Here is a 15,759-nt window from a genome sequence, read left to right on the forward strand (position 1 = left end):
TACAGAGGGTGCATTAGACCAGGGGCTCATCTCCTGTTTCCAAAATGCATCAATGACTGCTTGAGGAAGCTGTTCTACTTTGATACTTGAAGAAAAAAAACATGCTCAATAAAATGTAGGCTACTCGTGTTCAACGGTTTATTCAGTTAACTCTTCGGTTTTGTTGACTTCACGTCTCCTACCTGTAGTGTTCCCGGTCTCCAAAGACCGGACTGTATTAACACACAAAAAAAATTTCACCACCAAATTTATTGGTTTTATTAAACACTTTTAACTGTGAACAACATCTCAGATAGTTATCATGAATTTATAGAATTACACATAAAATATCTAGTGAAAATACAAATGCACTAAAAATATATTACAAAAGGAACATGTAATGAAAAAAAAATAAAATACCAAACTCAACATTGTGTGTATGTGTGTGTGTGTGTGTGTGTCTGTCTGTGTGTCTGTGTCTGTGTGTGCACGCGCGCATGTGAATTCATGCACGAGTTGCATGTCACACTCAGATCAGAGTGGGCCTTGCAAACATAGGCATAACGTGTGTGTGTGTGTGTGTGTGTGTAGGTGTGTCTGTGTGTGTTTAGGTGTGTGTGTTTAGGTGTGTGTGTGTGTGTGTGTGTGTGTGTGTGCACGTGCACATGTGAATTCATGCACATGAGTGGCATGTCACACTCAGATCAGAGTGGGCCTTGCAAACATAGGCATAACATGTGTGTGTGTCTGTGTGTGTGTGTGAGCGAGTGAGTGAGTGTTTAGGTGTGTGTGTGTGTGTGTGTCTGTGTGTGTTTAGGTGTGTGTGTGTCTGTGTGTAGGTGTGTCTGTGTGTGTATGTGAGCGAGTGAGTGAGTGAGTGAGTGTCTGTGTGTGTGTAGGTGTGTGTGTGTGTGTGAGTGTGTATGGGGATGTTTTCTGTCTGATAGATGAATATATTCTGAATACCCATTAATTTCCTGTGACGGTCACGCTTGACCGGCAACAACACAGATGTAAAACGTTGGTTTAAAACACTCAAAATTCAATAAAAAAGATGATCATCTCTTTTATACGTTCCAGTGTATAGTGTGGAGGATGGCATAAGGCCTTGCAGCAATCAGATGTAAAACACAATATTTATGAGTGGTTTAAGTTGTAAATCGGTCAGATTTGACCCGAACACGACATGAATTTGTAAGCCTACATACTGTACATTAAAAGGGGTTGATAACATGTTTATTCAGCTAAACATGATATCTGAAATGTAAGCCAACATTTAGTACATTTAACCTCACGGACGTAATTTGGGGGGGACTTTTTCAAAAGCCGGTTTTGGTCCTCTGCAGTTTTAACGGTTAAAAAGAAATATTTAAATAGCGACGAATCTAGCACTAGGACCATGCAGAAAACGACCGCTCCGAGCCCCGCTCCGGTAACTCTTTTTACGTTCCTGATGAATGAATTTAATGAATTTTCCATGAAGCAAACCTGGCGACTTCGTGGCTGCATCCATGTAAACACTCGTACGATTTGTAATTCACATGTTTGAAAACTCGTTCTCGCCCCTACTGTGCAATTTGGTTAGGAATACAGCCAAGCTAAACTATCAAGTTGAAAGTCATAGTTTGCTTACCCATTTTGACCCAGTTCCCAACCCAACTTTAAGAATAGATTAACGGCGATAATTTTTATATCGCCCGATAAGAGTATCAAATTAACGAACGCCGTTAACGGCCCACCACTAATGAAAACCTTTGTGCATCACTGATCATGGCTGATTAATTCCAACTATTTCAGTGTACTAAATTCTAGAGGAACTTTTATCAGGAAACTTTTATCTTTATTTTACTACTTTGATCATTATAGTGCTTGTCTATACTGGCACCTCCTGGTGTGATCAACTGAAACATTGAAGTAATGGGACACAACCAAGAAATATATTTTAAAATGGCTTCAAAAATGTTTAATAAGTAGTACCACACTTGCCCACACACACATTTATACAAAAGCTGCAACCTGTAGAAGTGTGTTCCATCCTGGACATGGCGTGATTATTGCACTTCAATAACTGATTCAGTTTCTGTACATCATGACCTTCAGATGCATTAACAAAAGTGGATTTTATACACCAGTCAAATAAGGAAGCGTGTCCTTTCTCAAAAAGGTAGTTTCATTGGTTCACACTCAATCTCAACTTCACATTAGAAATCAGAAAATATTTCTGACAATTCACCACACAAACAAAACAAAAATATTTTGCAATAAATCTTGTACTTTTTCCCATTAAAAAAATAGTGAATGGGTGGCCATGCTGGACAAAGATCCAGTGAACAATTAGCTGTGAGGGGAGTTCAAGGCACTGCTGGTGAGCACTCATCCCCTCCCTCAGTTCTTACTGAAGGAGGTCCCACTCCCCACAGCCTTTCCCACTCTGTTCAACACAGTATGGGGTCAGACCAAGGGAAGCCTGTGGGGGTCCCTCCTCATGCTGGGGGGGTCAGCTGGTCCAGTAGTTCCAGATAGAGGGATACACGCTGAATCAAGGGAGCACTCTTATCTGCCCGCAACAGCTTGGAGTATACCTGCTTATACACCTTCACAAGCTCCTCTTCTTTACTGTTGCCACACACACACACACACACACACACACACACACACACACACACACACAGTTGTTTAGTACTGTATTATATACATAAACATTAGCCCACCCTAGCACATAGTGTTTGCTTAATATCCTAATCATAATATATAATGTCCAAAGCTCCTGTCGGAGTGTTCAGTTTTACAGCACTACTGCTCTGCCCTTTACCTTCCCAGGTGGTTTCTATGTCATACGCTTCAATTTGTTCAACTCAAACATTATGCTTAGCACAACGGAGCTGCTCTAACCTTTAACCCCAGCTTCACTCAACACAGTGTTGTTACCTGGTTTTGCGTTTGCTGGTGGTCATGAGTTTGACCAGCTGCAGCAACAGGAAGGAGAAACTGGCCTCAAACACACCAATCAGCTTCACCACTTCCTGTATGTTGACGCCGGTGGTGGAGCTATCCAGGGACTCAGGGCTCTCCTCAGGCCCGTCCTGGTCTTCTGATGCCACTGCCTACACGCACATATACACACAGTTCAACAATGCCCATCCCATTTTTTAGGAAATACAGTCTGATATCTTGCATGTCCACCAGCCTCTTTGGGTATGACCTGAGTAACTTTTGAGAAAAGAGAATTGTGAACATTGGCAGGCTATTTGGCGGCTGTTTTGATCATGTGATTTCCTGCATTCTTGACAACTGCGTTTAAAGTCAGAGACGGGCAGTACTTCTAGCTCTACCCATATGTTCCAACTCCGCCCACTTGGTACCCTAGCACACAGGTTAACCCAGCTGGCTACTCTGGTATGGCACAAGTCAAATCAGTGTAAAGAAGCAACACACTTAATGACAGATTTGAAGTTGTGCCAAGCTATACACACAGAAAAACACAGCATATGTTCCACGCATGTGCATGTTTTAATCAGAGTAATTCACTCTCTGTAAGTATATTTATTTTGTATGCGTGTGTGTGTGTGTGTGTGTGTGTGTACCTCTCTATTGTGTGAACACATTTGTTCATCTCTCGCTGGTATGCGTGTATGTAGGCTGTATGCACCTCTCTTTTCTACCTATTCTTTTGTATCCATGTCTGTGTACCCGAGTGTGTGTGTGTGTGTGTGTGTGTACACACGTACTTCTCTGCTTTGCTGCTCTTCCAGATCTTTGTGGATTAGAGTGAATGCATGGCGAGTTTCACTCATGATGTCCAAAGCTCCGGTCAGAGTCTTCAGTTTTACAGCACTACTGCTCTGCCCTGAAACACACACCAGGTTTACAGCTGCTTGTATTTCAGTAGAAACACTGTATGTACGTATAGGTACAGTATAAGACCACATAATAGGAATGCTGTAACATTGGAACCCACAGATATTATAAATAAAAACATTTCTGTATGCAAGAATGAATGTGTGCAGAAGTGACTGTGAGGGAGTGTGTGCACGTGTGTGTGTGTGTGTGTGTGTGTGTGTGTGTGTGTGCGCGTGTGTGTGTGGTTCTAACCGCTCATGGTGAACTCTGCGAAGGCCACCCTCTCCAGCAGTGTGCGGAGCAGCTCACAGGGGGCGTCACTCAGACTGACAAACAGTCGCACGGCTTTGGAGTAATGGAGCTCCGCTAGAGACCTGTGCTGCTTCCGCACGCTCTCATCACCCACCTAATACACACACACAGACACTTCAGAAAAATCCGTGCTGCTTCCACACACCCGCCACATCACCCACAGTTCCAAGATATGTGAAAGTGTGTGTACATGGAGAAAAGTAACACCCCCCCACCACACACACACACACACCCCCCCACCACACACACACACACACACACACACACACACACACACACACACACACACACACACACACACACACACGTACCTGGTTGCGGTAGCAGCTGTGGTACATGGAGGCCAGTCTGTGGTGGATGGTGGCTGCCCTGTACTGGTAGAGGGGTTGCCGTGCCGACTCTGTCTGCAGGTCACAGTAGCGTAGCGACTTTATCATCGCCTCCGTTACTTCCCTCTCAATCTGAAACACACACACACACACACCTAAGATATGCTTCCATCGAGGATAAACACACCTCCATAGTGCTGAAATAGCACAGCTAGTATGTGTGTGGTCACACGTGTATGCTAGCGTGTCACCTGCTCCTGTGCTTTGCGGGACAGAGGGGCGTAGTCCTGCAGCAGTGTGGCCAGGGTGAAGTACGTGGTGGACAGTTCCCAGTTCACAGAGTCCCACACAGCTGCATGACAATCTCTGCTGCCCAGACACTGCATGGCCTTCTGATAGTAATCTACCGCCTACACACACACACACACACACACACACACACACACGGGAGAGACCATTACAGAACAAGCCACACTGCAACACGAGTTTAATGAAAGCCACATTTTTTGGAAATGCACCTGACTAACTCCTCTTCATACTTTAAATATGTCATGTAGGGCATTTTTATTGAAACAGGACAGCACCCCATATATAAATTGGGGGTGTCGGCAAGAAAAGCTCCTCCCAGCCTGTGCTAAGCTCCTCCCAGCTCATGCCAAGCTGCAAGGACAACAACCTTGTTGTAGTAGAGAGCCTCTTCTGGTGAGAACTCTCCTCGGCTCTCCTCCGTTGCCATGGCACAGTGGGCCTGAGCGCAGATACGCATCAGCCTGCCGATGTTGCATAGCAACAGGGCCTTGTTCACGGAGTCAGAAATGGCCTCGAAGTTCTGCATGCCCTTCTCAAAGCACGAGAAGCTCTTCTTCCACAGCTCCTGTTCCGCCACACACACCGCCCTGCGCACTGCACACACACACACACACACACACGCACGCACACACACGAGCATTTGAAACATTGCAATGCAAATGCCACAAGCTCATCAACACAGCTTTTCTCCTGTAAACTCCTGCACAACCTGGAGTGTATATTCCACTCCTGGGCCTCCTGGCTGGCCCTCTGGTCTACCGTTTGCGCGTTCTTCTAGACTCCAGGCACGTGAGCACCCACCCTGGTCCTTCTCCGTCTGCAGAGCTGCTGCCTGGTTCATGTAGAACACGCCCATCTCGTTACGGATGTTACCGAGACGCTTCAGAACCTGTGCCAGCTTCTCCACATCCAGGTCCTTCAGTGGCTCCGAGGTCAAAATGTCATGGGCAGCCTCATAACACTTGCTGCTGACAAACAGCTGGTACTCGGGGTCAGTGGCTAGGTCAGTGGCCATACTGAACGCTGAGATAAACAAGGATAACAGAAAGGGCACCCACAGTCTTATAATCACACAGGGAAACACAGATCATCAGTAATGGCAAAGCTCCCGCAGTCTTAGTGGGAGAACCCAAGACTGCACTAAGGAAAAGGTGACAGTCTAATTACACACACAAAGCTCATTAAGGGAAACTGTCTCATCAGTTATGGTGGCACTTCCTCTAATGAGTAGCTTCTAGCAGATGTTCCAGAATATTCTATAGTCAGCACTTTTACAGCATTAATATCACAACCAGTCCCAGCGTGGAGGAGGAGGCCTGTGTGGCTGTGAGGCAGGGGAGGTGTTGGCCAGCACCTTGGCAGGAGCTCTCCCGGTGCAGGGAGTGAAGGAGCTCCTGGTCTTCTCTGGTCTGGTAGCTGTACTCCTCCAGATAGGCGGCCCGGTTGGAGGCATTCTGGGCCAGCATGAGCTGCACGTCCCCACACAGAGACAGACACTGACTGTGGAACAGCAGGATGTGTGGATGGAGGCCACTGCTGATGGAGCAGTAAGCGTCTAAAGACAGAGGGAGGGAGAGGGTGAGATCAACATCATACAGCTTACAGTGTTCTCCTGTCTGGGAGTGATCAGTGTGTGTGCTGGTATCTGTGTGCTCCGTCTGGGAGTGGGAGGGTGTGCTGGTATTGGTGTGCTCCGTCTGGGAGTGATTGGAGTGTGTGCTGGTATTGGTGTGCTCCGTCTGGTAGTGATCAGAGTGTGTGCTGGTATTGGTGTGCTCCGTCTGGGAGTGATTGGAGTGTGTGCTGGTATTGGTGTGCTCCGTCTGGGAGTGATCGAGTGTGTGCTGGTATTGGTGTGCTCCGTCTGGGAGTGATCGAGTGTGTGCTGGTATTGGTGTGCTCCGTCTGGGAGTGATCGAGTGTGTGCTGGTACTGGTGTGCTCCGTCTGGGAGTGATGGAGTGTGTGCTGGTACTGGTGTGCTCCGTCTGGGAGTGATGGAGTGTGTGCTGGTACTGGTGTGCTCCGTCTGGGAGTGATGGAGTGTGTGCTGGTACTGGTGTGCTCCGTCTGGGAGTGATGGAGTGTGTGCTGGTTTGCCCTTTGCTGGTCCTGGCTGCTCTCACCGTGACACTGCAGGGCCAGTTTGATGTATCTCAGCCCCCGCCCGTACTTCTGCAGGTTGGTGGCGGCCTCCGCCAGCACGTAGTACGCCTTCGACGCCTTGAGGAAGAGCTGCAGCTTCAGGTGGTGCTGCCAGGAGCCGGGCAGCATGCCGGAGCGCGTGGGCACCTGCTGGCTCTCACCTGGCGGAGCAGCTGGACCACCACGCAGCGGGGAAGGACGGGAGGCCGAACGAAATAGAGCGAAGGAAGAGGAGAGATTCAGATCATGGTGAGGGGTGGTGTGTGGAGTCCTGCATTACCCACAGTCAGCTTCCAAATCCCCGCAGACTGACCTCTGTCCAGCAGCAGGGCGATCTCCTTCTCCACAGCCCTGGGTCCACTCTCCTCGTACTTGAGAGGAATGGGGGTGCTGGGGTCGGCCGCGGGCAGGTCACTCTCCTTCTTAACGCTGCTGTCCACTGCCTTCAGCCCCTAGAGCACATGCAAGCACAGCCTGGTCACAGCTGCAAACAGTGAACACTCACTGCACACACCGCCTCTGTGCTACTGCTTTACTTCTACACACACACACACACACACACAGTTTGTAATAGGAGTACTCACCTTTAGGACGTAGCTAAGGACCAGTCTGCACTTTTCTTCTCTGTCTTGGGGCACAGGGAAAGAACAGTTGGGCTGGGGAGAGGGGGCATTTACAGGGCAGTTAATGTGTGTTTGTGCAGAGCAGCCATGAATCTAATTCACCCGACCCAGAGCAAACAGGGCACTGGTTACGGCGTTTATGTGTGCCATAACCTTTTATTAGCAGCATCATGCTAAAACATGTTAATGTGTGTGCCATATTTTGTCAATTGTGATTTTTACACCCCAATCGAAATTTGTCCTCCGCTTTTAACCCATCTGTGCAGTCAGAACACACACTAGTGATGACTAGGGGGCTGTGGATCACACGTGCCCAGAGCGGTGGGCAGCCCTAGCCCGGCGCCCGGGGAGCAGTTGGGGTTAGGTGCCTTGCTCAAGGGCACCTCAGTCATGGCCTGTCTGGGAATCGAACCCACGACGATAAATTAACAATTTGTTGTGAGTAAGAGGTGCAGAAGGCCCCGGGGGGGGGGTTTGGCGTACAGTAGGGGGCGGGGCTTCCACGTACTCTGATCTTATGCGTGGACTTGTACTTCTCGGGGACGGAGAGCTCCCCCACGGATCGAATCACTGCCACGGCCTTGCAGTCCACCAGTGGCTCCGGCGCCGTGCTGTACGAGCAGCCCTCCTCCTCCTCCTCGTCATCCTCATCCTCGCTGTAGCTGTCTTCTGAAACACCGCTGCGCAGAGACTCGCTGTGCCCTTCCTCGTCCTCCTCTTCCTCACTCGAGTCATCCAGCTGGAACAACTCTGACAGCATGTAGTGGGCGGAGGCGATAATCTACACAACCAGAAAGGGGAAAATGGGAAGATCACTGTCCAATCAAAGCAGAGTTGAGACCATCTGATGGGATTCAGGTGTGCTGTAGTCACGGGGTGCGAGGGGGTACCTGAGGGTGTTTCTCCTCCTTCAGCAGTTTGACACAGTTGAGTAGCAGAGTCCTGATGGTCCCATAATGCTTCCTGTTTTGGCTTTTCTTTAGCATCATATTGCTGGCCACCCTGTAACCCCCCCCCCCAAACAACTGCTGTTAACGTCGCGCAATGCGACACACTCAGTGAGAACACACTGCGCACTTTTAAAACATGTGCTACAGACATGACATTTTTAGACATGATACCCACTTGTAGAGTAGCACAGCCACTGGGAGAGTGAAAGGATTCTGGCATTTCTCCTCAGGGGCTTCCTCACACAGTGTAGTCAGATCATACAGTTTCACAATGTCACTCCCACTGGCTGGAAGGACACAGAATGGAAATGGCCATCAGTGTTGATGTTTACTGATGTCTGTCCAGAGCGAGCATAAACCCTGCCACCTCTCACCCTTAAAGAGCCAGTAGGTATGACCCTCTTTGGTACAGCTGGACTTCAGAAAGGACAAAATGTTCTGTGCAATGTCTTTCACCACTCTAGTGGAAAATGTTGAATTCTCCAGATCTGGGATATCCTCCGTCTTTATCATCTCATATTTCTGTTGGCACAAAGAGAGGCAGACAGATCTCAAAGGTTTTCATCTGACAGCAGTACTAACATGAGCGATGTACTGGCCGGAGAGAGGAGTTACCTGAACTATGCCATTAACATGGAAACACATGACAAGCTCTGGGACGTTACACATCAGATTGTCAAGCCAGTAATCAATACCAGTGAGAACGTTGATTGGTTTGTTGTTATCCCTTAAGAAAAAGATGAAAAAGGAAAGTTCAGATGTGTGTTTGCCCTAGTAGATCTTTAAACAAAAAGAGTCTTTTGTACAGCTGTATTGAACCCAGTGGCAACTAAATAAACATTGATTTGAGAAAAACAGGCTCTGAAATCTCATGAATTATTCAATACACTGGAATGCTGTCTATAATGCAGAGTAAACCACGGGGCAGGGAGCTCCGACCTGAGCCGCAAGCTGACGGCAGGATATCGTCCCCCTCCAAAGATGGGCATGTTGGATCCCACCAGCATGTGAATGTCTTCAAACGTCCAGAGGATGTTACGCACAAAGTCATTCTTTAAACCCTATGCCCAGGACACAGAAGACACACAGCACCCAAGACAAACATGAGTATCATAAGACACACTGGCTCTGACTGTGTGTAGTAGGTGTCACGGTTACCTGGCTGTTCTCTCTCTCGTTGAAGAGGGTGGGCAGGTTCTGGTCGTTAGGAACTGAGGTGACATGGCCAAGAGCGTACGTGTTCCCCACTCGCTCCTGGACAGAGAAGGAGAGTTTAAAAACATCTTCACCCACACGCTCTTGTGCCATTTCTCTCCTTCAGTGTCTCCCTCATCTTCAGGATGAAGGCGGAGCATACCTCTTGGGAGACAGATGGCTGGGCGGAGTCAGAGGCGGAGCCGCTGTATGTGGCTGGCCAGGAGGGGCCGTACTGGGCTGCACCACATGCCTCCTCCGCCCCTGGACAGCCGTGTGTGTCTGATGACACAGGCTCTGCAGCCCCGTCCCCGTTTATACTGCAACACATGACACTTCAACTCATCTCCTCACCTCATTGGGCACCAAAGTTAGTTAGGGAAACACTATAGGGATATCGCATTCAGCACTGGTGTGGTTTATTGGGCAGGGAGGCTCACCTGTAGTACAGGAACTTGGAGAGGATGGCCTTTTCATACCAGTGCTCTTTACTCTTCTTCTTCCTCTGCAACTTCTGGTCGATGAGCCGCTGGTAAAACTCCTTCAGCCACGTCCAGTCTCCAGTCTCCACAAGGAAAACAACAAATAGAAATGTATGGAATATCGAACGTTGCCTATATAATTTATACATGCTGTTGACCAGTTGTCGATTTATACTCCCCATGAGGTCAATGGGAGTGCGGTTCTAGTATGTCAGCTGAGTGGAATGGCAGTAGTGCAATGACCCCATAAGGAGCTAGACTCACCTGCGATGACCTCATGAAGAGTTCCTGAATGTCAAGATCGTCCAGAAGAAGAGTCCGGCCCACCCGGTGCACTGCCATGCTGACATGAGACTTACTGTATGGAATCTTCAGCAACTTCTTTATATTCTATTAGAGATAAACAAAAACAAAAAAAAAAAACCAAAACAAAGAACTAAGGCCAACACACACATATATACACCGACAGACAAATAACAACATACAGCGCGCACACACACACACCACTCCAGAAAACGTACCTCTGAATCAGACACCACATCAACATCATTCCCAATGGAATCTATGAAGTCATACGCCATACCGAAGCTTAAAGAAAAGAGTCAATATAGTAAACTGTATGGTCAATATAGTTATAATATAGTCAATTCAATATAGTAAACACACAGAAAGCTTAGTTAGCAAACCGAGTCACCAAAACACCAGGTTTCTGCCTTTTAATGTTCACATTGTTCTCAAAAGACCAACTGAACTGCATTAATAAGCCCATATAACACACTGAAGCACAAGGTGGACGTGAGGAGGAACCTGCTCCCACACAGGTGGCGGGGCCCACACAGGTCCTACCTGGAGAAGGGTTTGCTCCTGCTGCTGGAGCCCAGCACGGTGGTTCCGGCGGAGCCCAGCTGGGCGCTGTGCCTCAGCCAGTTGGCGGGGGGACACTTGAGGTCGGTCTTCTCCTGCAGGAGCGCGTATGTGGCGGGGGGGGCGGCGGAGTACTTCACCACGGCGCGGCTCTTCACCTCACTGCTGCCCACACACGCCAGCGTCCCCTCAACACACAGTTACCGGTTACACTTTAATTCCCCCGCAGGTGACCGTCCCTAACGCCGCCACCACTCCGGGTAATTACACCTTATCACGTTTCAGCGGGGCTGCTCACCTGTCTGGCGTCGTCGGCACAGCTTTCCCCGGGACAGCCTTCCCCGTCCAGCTCGTCCAGCTGGTCCGGTGTGTCCGCGGAGGGCTCCAGGTCCGCACAGCTCATGTTGGGAGGAACCGCAGCGCTCCGCGGCTCTAAGCCATCCAGAAACTTCGACGGAGAAGCTGAGGAGCACCTGGCAAGTTAAACCACCGCGACATTCACGATGCGTGATGGACGCACCACGACCTCCTAGTTTCCTCTGACCGGTCCGGTTCTTCAAGCGTCCGCTCGGTGTCCGCTCACTACATACAGTCAGAAACTGCTGCTAGCTTATGCTGCTAGCTAGCTTTGCACTTGTGGTACCTAAGTAGCTAGCTAGCTAAGATGTAAAAAATTGCATTCATTCTAGAACTGTCAACCTCACTTTCCGTATAAGACAGAACCCGTACAAGACCGCTCAGACCGACACACACGTTATCGCTGGTACCAGTAACTCTACACCGAACCACATTTAACCATCACAAGTACTGAACGTGTTTTACCCGGAAGTAGATATGACGTTGGCGAAAAGTTCTAGAAAAAAGCAAAATAGCGAGCTGAGGAATGGTTGACAAAGTGGTTATAGAGGCTTACACGTTTTTCTAAACTTTTATAAACTTGTTTTGCAGCTCAGCTTATTGTTTTAAATATTTTTTCTTATTTATTTTATTTTAGCCGGGTACTATGACTAAAGGAGGCAAATGATATATGTATATGGATCAAAATGGCAAGTGGTATTTTGAGATATCTTTGTTTTGTTTTGATATGATTTGTTCTGTGTTGAACACAACACACATGGGTAATGGTCTTTTTTTTTCTTTTTCATTCTTCTGCATCCCTTGACAATTAAATGGAAATCAGTGCCACTGTAGCAACACTTTACAGTTACATTAAAACTACTTAGTGTCCTTGTTTATTTTGTGCATGTGGGCAGGAGTCTATGAAAACACAAGAGGAGGCACTGGCTAGCACAGGACGTGTGATGGAGGTGCGAGAGCCCACACTCCAGGCAGCAGAGAGATACCCCAAAACCTTTATCAACCCTGAAAAGGTGGAGACATCTATTATGTTGCTGTTATTCAGTTTACAACCCATATCTTTACAATATCAGTTTCTGGAAATATGTGGATCAGCAAGTCACTACATTACAGTGACAGTGAAACTGTGACACAGTGACACATAGTGCAGAGTTCAGTGTGCTCATTTCTAATCAATGAAATCACATTTTATTTTTAGAAAACCATGGGCAGAAACTATCAATTTTCAGAGCATGATAACCGAGCCACACTGCAGGATAATATTGACATATATAATGCATATGTAAGTCTTTTGCTATTGTTTAGAAACAATTTAATGAGCAAAAAAAGCAATTCCTAATGGATATTTTATTTTATGTTTACTAGCGTTTGTTATTTCTTATTTCCCTGTGTGTGAAGGGTCTGGGTCGTAAGAAGTGCGTGGGTGACCGTCGACAGCATAACTCTCACTTCTGCCTTAGTCACGATGACAGCATGGGTTCAGTGGACCAGGGCACCAGGGTCCACACCGTTTATCAGGGTGATTTCCTGCCCAGTAAGAGGGCAGAGAGCTGTGTCAGCACCAGCACGCGGCGCTTCCCCAGAAGTCATCTGCAGCGGTCTCATCAGGCAGCAGCGGCCCAGGCTGGAGAACGCTTCATGTGGTTCGGAAGGCATGATTTAGACCACCACATTCCCCTTAATGTGTTGGCAGCGGCCAACCACTCCTCTTAAGTGATGTATCACAGTCCACGCATACTATATTAAAGCCACCCTGGGTGTACATGATCTTTATCATCTGCTTTTTGTGTTTCTCCATTCTACCACTCTGAAATTAAAGCAACCAATGCTTGTCTTCTGTTAACAAATTCTCTGACGCGTAAACATATCTTGACTTTGATTTATTTGACTTTGACTTAATTCATCCAGCGAATCGTCTTGACTAAGAGCGTTACACGGTCCCACCGCTAGAGGGTGTCCTAGTAAAACATGCACTTGGCAAATCCTAAAAAAAGTACTGCGATATCTTACTACGTTTAAACATCGAAGTCATAACATTTTTTACAACTAGTTACTATGTCAAACAGAAAATAAAATAGATGACACGTTAAATGCCTGCCCTAATAAATATTTCAAACACAAACATAGACCTTTAACTAAAAAATCCCAATCTGGCAACCCCAGGAACCACGCCGTCATTGGCTGTTCAGATACAAACACTTGATTTAGGAAACATGGCGATGATGTCTGAAGATGAGACCTCGAGCAGTTATTTCATTAGAGAAATAGAAAAGAACGACGGCTCGGTTCTAAAAATATACCAGTGCAGCGAAGGTGACGTGGGCTGCGTGGTTTGGGATGCGGCCATCGTACTCTCGAAGTACCTGGAGACCGAACAGTTCTGTGATCCACACGGCGGCCACACTTGGTCCTGTAAAAATATAGTGGAGCTGGGCGCTGGGACAGGAGTGGTGGGGCTGATGGCGGCGTCTCTGGGGTACGTTCACCTCACATCCGGAACCGGAATGCAGGCGGTGTAGTTTGAGTCAGCCGTCGATATTTGCTCCCTGTTTCACCCCCGCAGCGCCAATGTCGTCGTGACGGACCTGGAGGACCTACAACATCTACTTGAACTAAACGTCCGGGAGAACCAGAAGCTCCTCAGTACAGGCTCCATTACAGCCAAGGTACTGAAATGGTCTGTATTTGTTCAGTCCTGCATTAGCCTGGCTTGAGCATGTGTACGTTAGCTGTGGCTACACCTCAGAGAAGGAAGACAAGAAGACCGGTAACATTGTGAATGTGTCTTAAAGGGGTGGAGATATGACAGACTTCCTGCCACATCCACACTACATTCTGATGGCTGATTGCATCTACTATGAGCAGGTACAGTTCAACTGCATGCACTGCTGCATGTGGAGAGAGAGAGAGAGAGAGAGAGAGAGAGTGTGTGTGTGTGTGTGTGTGTGTGTGTGTGTGTGTGTGTGAATGGTTTAACATATCACTGCTGCATGTGGAGAGTGAGTGAGTGTGTGTGTGTGTGAATGGTTTAATATATCTCTCTGCTGCAGTCTGTGAAGCCACTGACGGACACTCTGAAGGCGTTGGCAGGACCTGAGACCTGCATCATCTGCTGCTATGAGCAGCGCACTCTCGGACGCAATCCTGAAGTGGAGAAGAGGTTCTTCGAGGTGAGTGCAGACAGTCAAATGTGCAGGAAAGAAGGCGAGACACCTTAGGGTTGGTACGGCCGTGTATTAGCGGAGCGGTATGTTGGGTTGTCTGATCGTGTTATTCGGTGGCTGATCTGGTCATCTCCTCCACCGCCTGTGATGTCTAGCTGCTGCTGCAGGACTTTGAGTGTGAGGAGGTCCCGGCGGAGAGGCAAGACCCCGAGTTCAACAGCCCTGACATCCATATCTTGCATCTGAACCGCAAGCCCAGTTGAATACCTCGGTGTGTGTATGTGCGTGCACACATGACACTGATGACACTTTGCGGATTGGCTGAATGTATGAACAGTGTTGGGTTGATGTCACCGAGGGGAGGAGCACTTGTGGGTCATGCATCCATGCTCGTTTATTCAGGTCTGTATTTTTGCAACAGTACATTGATGCCATTTTGAATTGATTAAAAACATTTCATCTGAGGTGTCTGTCTGTGTCAGATAATGGCATGAGTTTCAAAAGTGTTCCTCCTGTCATTGTCAGATCTTCTCGATAACATCAGACGTATACACAGTGTATAAACAGTATATTGTTAATTCCTCTTTGTTCTGTAATTGCTCGAGACCACTGTAAAAAGAGCTGTTCTCAGAGTGCACCTTTTAATGCTTAACATTATACACCGTCAAGTCTTGTTCTTAAAATTTAATCAAAACATTTTTTTTTACTTATCTATTTGATGTCCATTACAATTTAAGTGGTGACATTCCAATTATTTGAAAAAGTTTGATGCCAAGTTTTTTTATTATCTTATTACCTACTTGTTATAAGGTTATTTTGATAAATAAAGCAATGTCTAACATGCAGTAATCATTTAGTTTTAAATTTCCAAAACCTGAGATGAATTTGTCCACACATTTCTCACCATTATCTCTCCAGCTGTGTAGATTTTATATCTGACAGCAGGGGGCAGTGAATGGTAAATGAGAACTGTCCCATGGCGACGTGAGTAATCTCGGTAGAAACAGACAAACCGTGTCATCTTACATTAGAGAAAGGGGAGTATCTGAAACCGATCGGGGCTGGATGTTTTATCTGTGCTGATCCGTTGCATTATGGGGGGATTTCCTTACTCTGAGACCAGTCATTCTTAAACAGGTTTCAGGCCTGTGTGCAGATGACGTGGCAACTCCTGCATTGAGTACAGCTGTCACGGTTACAGTTTTGACAGTG

General features: G+C 47.4%; 3 protein-coding genes across 6 annotated transcripts; 2 read left to right on the forward strand and 1 right to left on the reverse strand.

The window, feature by feature from the left end:
- Nucleotides 1-1,915: 1,915 nt before the first annotated feature.
- edrf1 (erythroid differentiation regulatory factor 1) lies at nt 1,916-11,458 on the reverse strand. Its single transcript, XM_076978187.1, has 25 exons — nt 11,325-11,458; nt 11,009-11,214; nt 10,684-10,750; nt 10,427-10,552; nt 10,121-10,245; nt 9,844-10,000; nt 9,645-9,740; nt 9,426-9,547; nt 9,102-9,213; nt 8,861-9,008; nt 8,662-8,773; nt 8,427-8,538; nt 8,045-8,317; nt 7,498-7,569; nt 7,227-7,365; nt 6,895-7,086; nt 6,124-6,324; nt 5,571-5,792; nt 5,137-5,363; nt 4,712-4,870; nt 4,443-4,592; nt 4,072-4,225; nt 3,708-3,826; nt 2,908-3,083; nt 1,916-2,595 (listed from the first exon to the last, which is right to left on the reverse strand). The coding sequence occupies exons 1-25, from the start codon at nt 11,427-11,429 to the stop codon at nt 2,463-2,465; spliced, it is 3,705 nt and encodes a 1,234-aa protein (XP_076834302.1). The 5' UTR covers nt 11,430-11,458; the 3' UTR covers nt 1,916-2,462.
- On the forward strand, nt 11,371-13,223 carry tex36 (testis expressed 36). 4 transcript variants are annotated; one of them, XM_076978189.1, is made up of 4 exons: nt 11,371-11,502; nt 12,280-12,396; nt 12,582-12,665; nt 12,782-13,223. In XM_076978189.1, the coding sequence occupies exons 1-4, from the start codon at nt 11,428-11,430 to the stop codon at nt 13,094-13,096; spliced, it is 591 nt and encodes a 196-aa protein (XP_076834304.1). In that variant the 5' UTR covers nt 11,371-11,427; the 3' UTR covers nt 13,097-13,223. The 4 variants fall into 4 exon arrangements, with proteins under 4 accessions (XP_076834304.1, XP_076834307.1, XP_076834306.1 ...); XM_076978191.1 differs by lacking the exon at nt 11,371-11,502 and adding an exon at nt 11,793-12,144; XM_076978190.1 differs by lacking the exon at nt 11,371-11,502 and adding an exon at nt 11,798-12,072.
- Nucleotides 13,224-13,533: 310 nt separating this feature from the next.
- On the forward strand, nt 13,534-15,011 carry vcpkmt (valosin containing protein lysine (K) methyltransferase). Its single transcript, XM_076978188.1, has 5 exons — nt 13,534-13,859; nt 13,947-14,060; nt 14,176-14,248; nt 14,434-14,553; nt 14,703-15,011. Exons 1-5 carry the CDS (start codon nt 13,597-13,599, stop codon nt 14,808-14,810), a joined length of 678 nt encoding a protein of 225 aa, XP_076834303.1. The 5' UTR covers nt 13,534-13,596; the 3' UTR covers nt 14,811-15,011.
- Nucleotides 15,012-15,759: the final 748 nt, after the last annotated feature.

The sequence above is a fragment of the Brachyhypopomus gauderio genome, chromosome 17 (assembly GCF_052324685.1).
Source record: "Brachyhypopomus gauderio isolate BG-103 chromosome 17, BGAUD_0.2, whole genome shotgun sequence".
NCBI lineage: Eukaryota > Metazoa > Chordata > Actinopteri > Gymnotiformes > Hypopomidae > Brachyhypopomus > Brachyhypopomus gauderio.

Excerpts from the sequence above, each read along its gene's own strand:
- vcpkmt (XM_076978188.1), top strand. The coding sequence starts at position 13,597 with ATGGCGATGATGTCTGAAGATGAGACCTCGAGCAGTTATTTCATTAGA. Across the intron at positions 14,061-14,175 it reads ACAGCCAAGGTACTGAAATG|GGGTGGAGATATGACAGACT; the intron begins GTCTGTATTTGT and ends TGTGTCTTAAAG. Across the intron at positions 14,249-14,433 it reads ATTGCATCTACTATGAGCAG|TCTGTGAAGCCACTGACGGA; the intron begins GTACAGTTCAAC and ends TCTCTGCTGCAG.
- edrf1 (XM_076978187.1), bottom strand. The coding sequence starts at position 11,429 with ATGAGCTGTGCGGACCTGGAGCCCTCCGCGGACACACCGGACCAGCTG. Across the intron at positions 9,741-9,843 it reads AGCCATCTGTCTCCCAAGAG|GAGCGAGTGGGGAACACGTA; the intron begins GTATGCTCCGCC and ends TTCTCTGTCCAG. Across the intron at positions 8,318-8,426 it reads AGGAGGAGAAACACCCTCAG|ATTATCGCCTCCGCCCACTA; the intron begins GTACCCCCTCGC and ends CTGGTTGTGTAG.
- tex36 (XM_076978189.1), top strand. The coding sequence starts at position 11,428 with ATGTTGGGAGGAACCGCAGCGCTCCGCGGCTCTAAGCCATCCAGAAAC. Across the intron at positions 12,397-12,581 it reads CCTTTATCAACCCTGAAAAG|AAAACCATGGGCAGAAACTA; the intron begins GTGGAGACATCT and ends TTTTATTTTTAG. Across the intron at positions 12,666-12,781 it reads TTGACATATATAATGCATAT|GGTCTGGGTCGTAAGAAGTG; the intron begins GTAAGTCTTTTG and ends CTGTGTGTGAAG.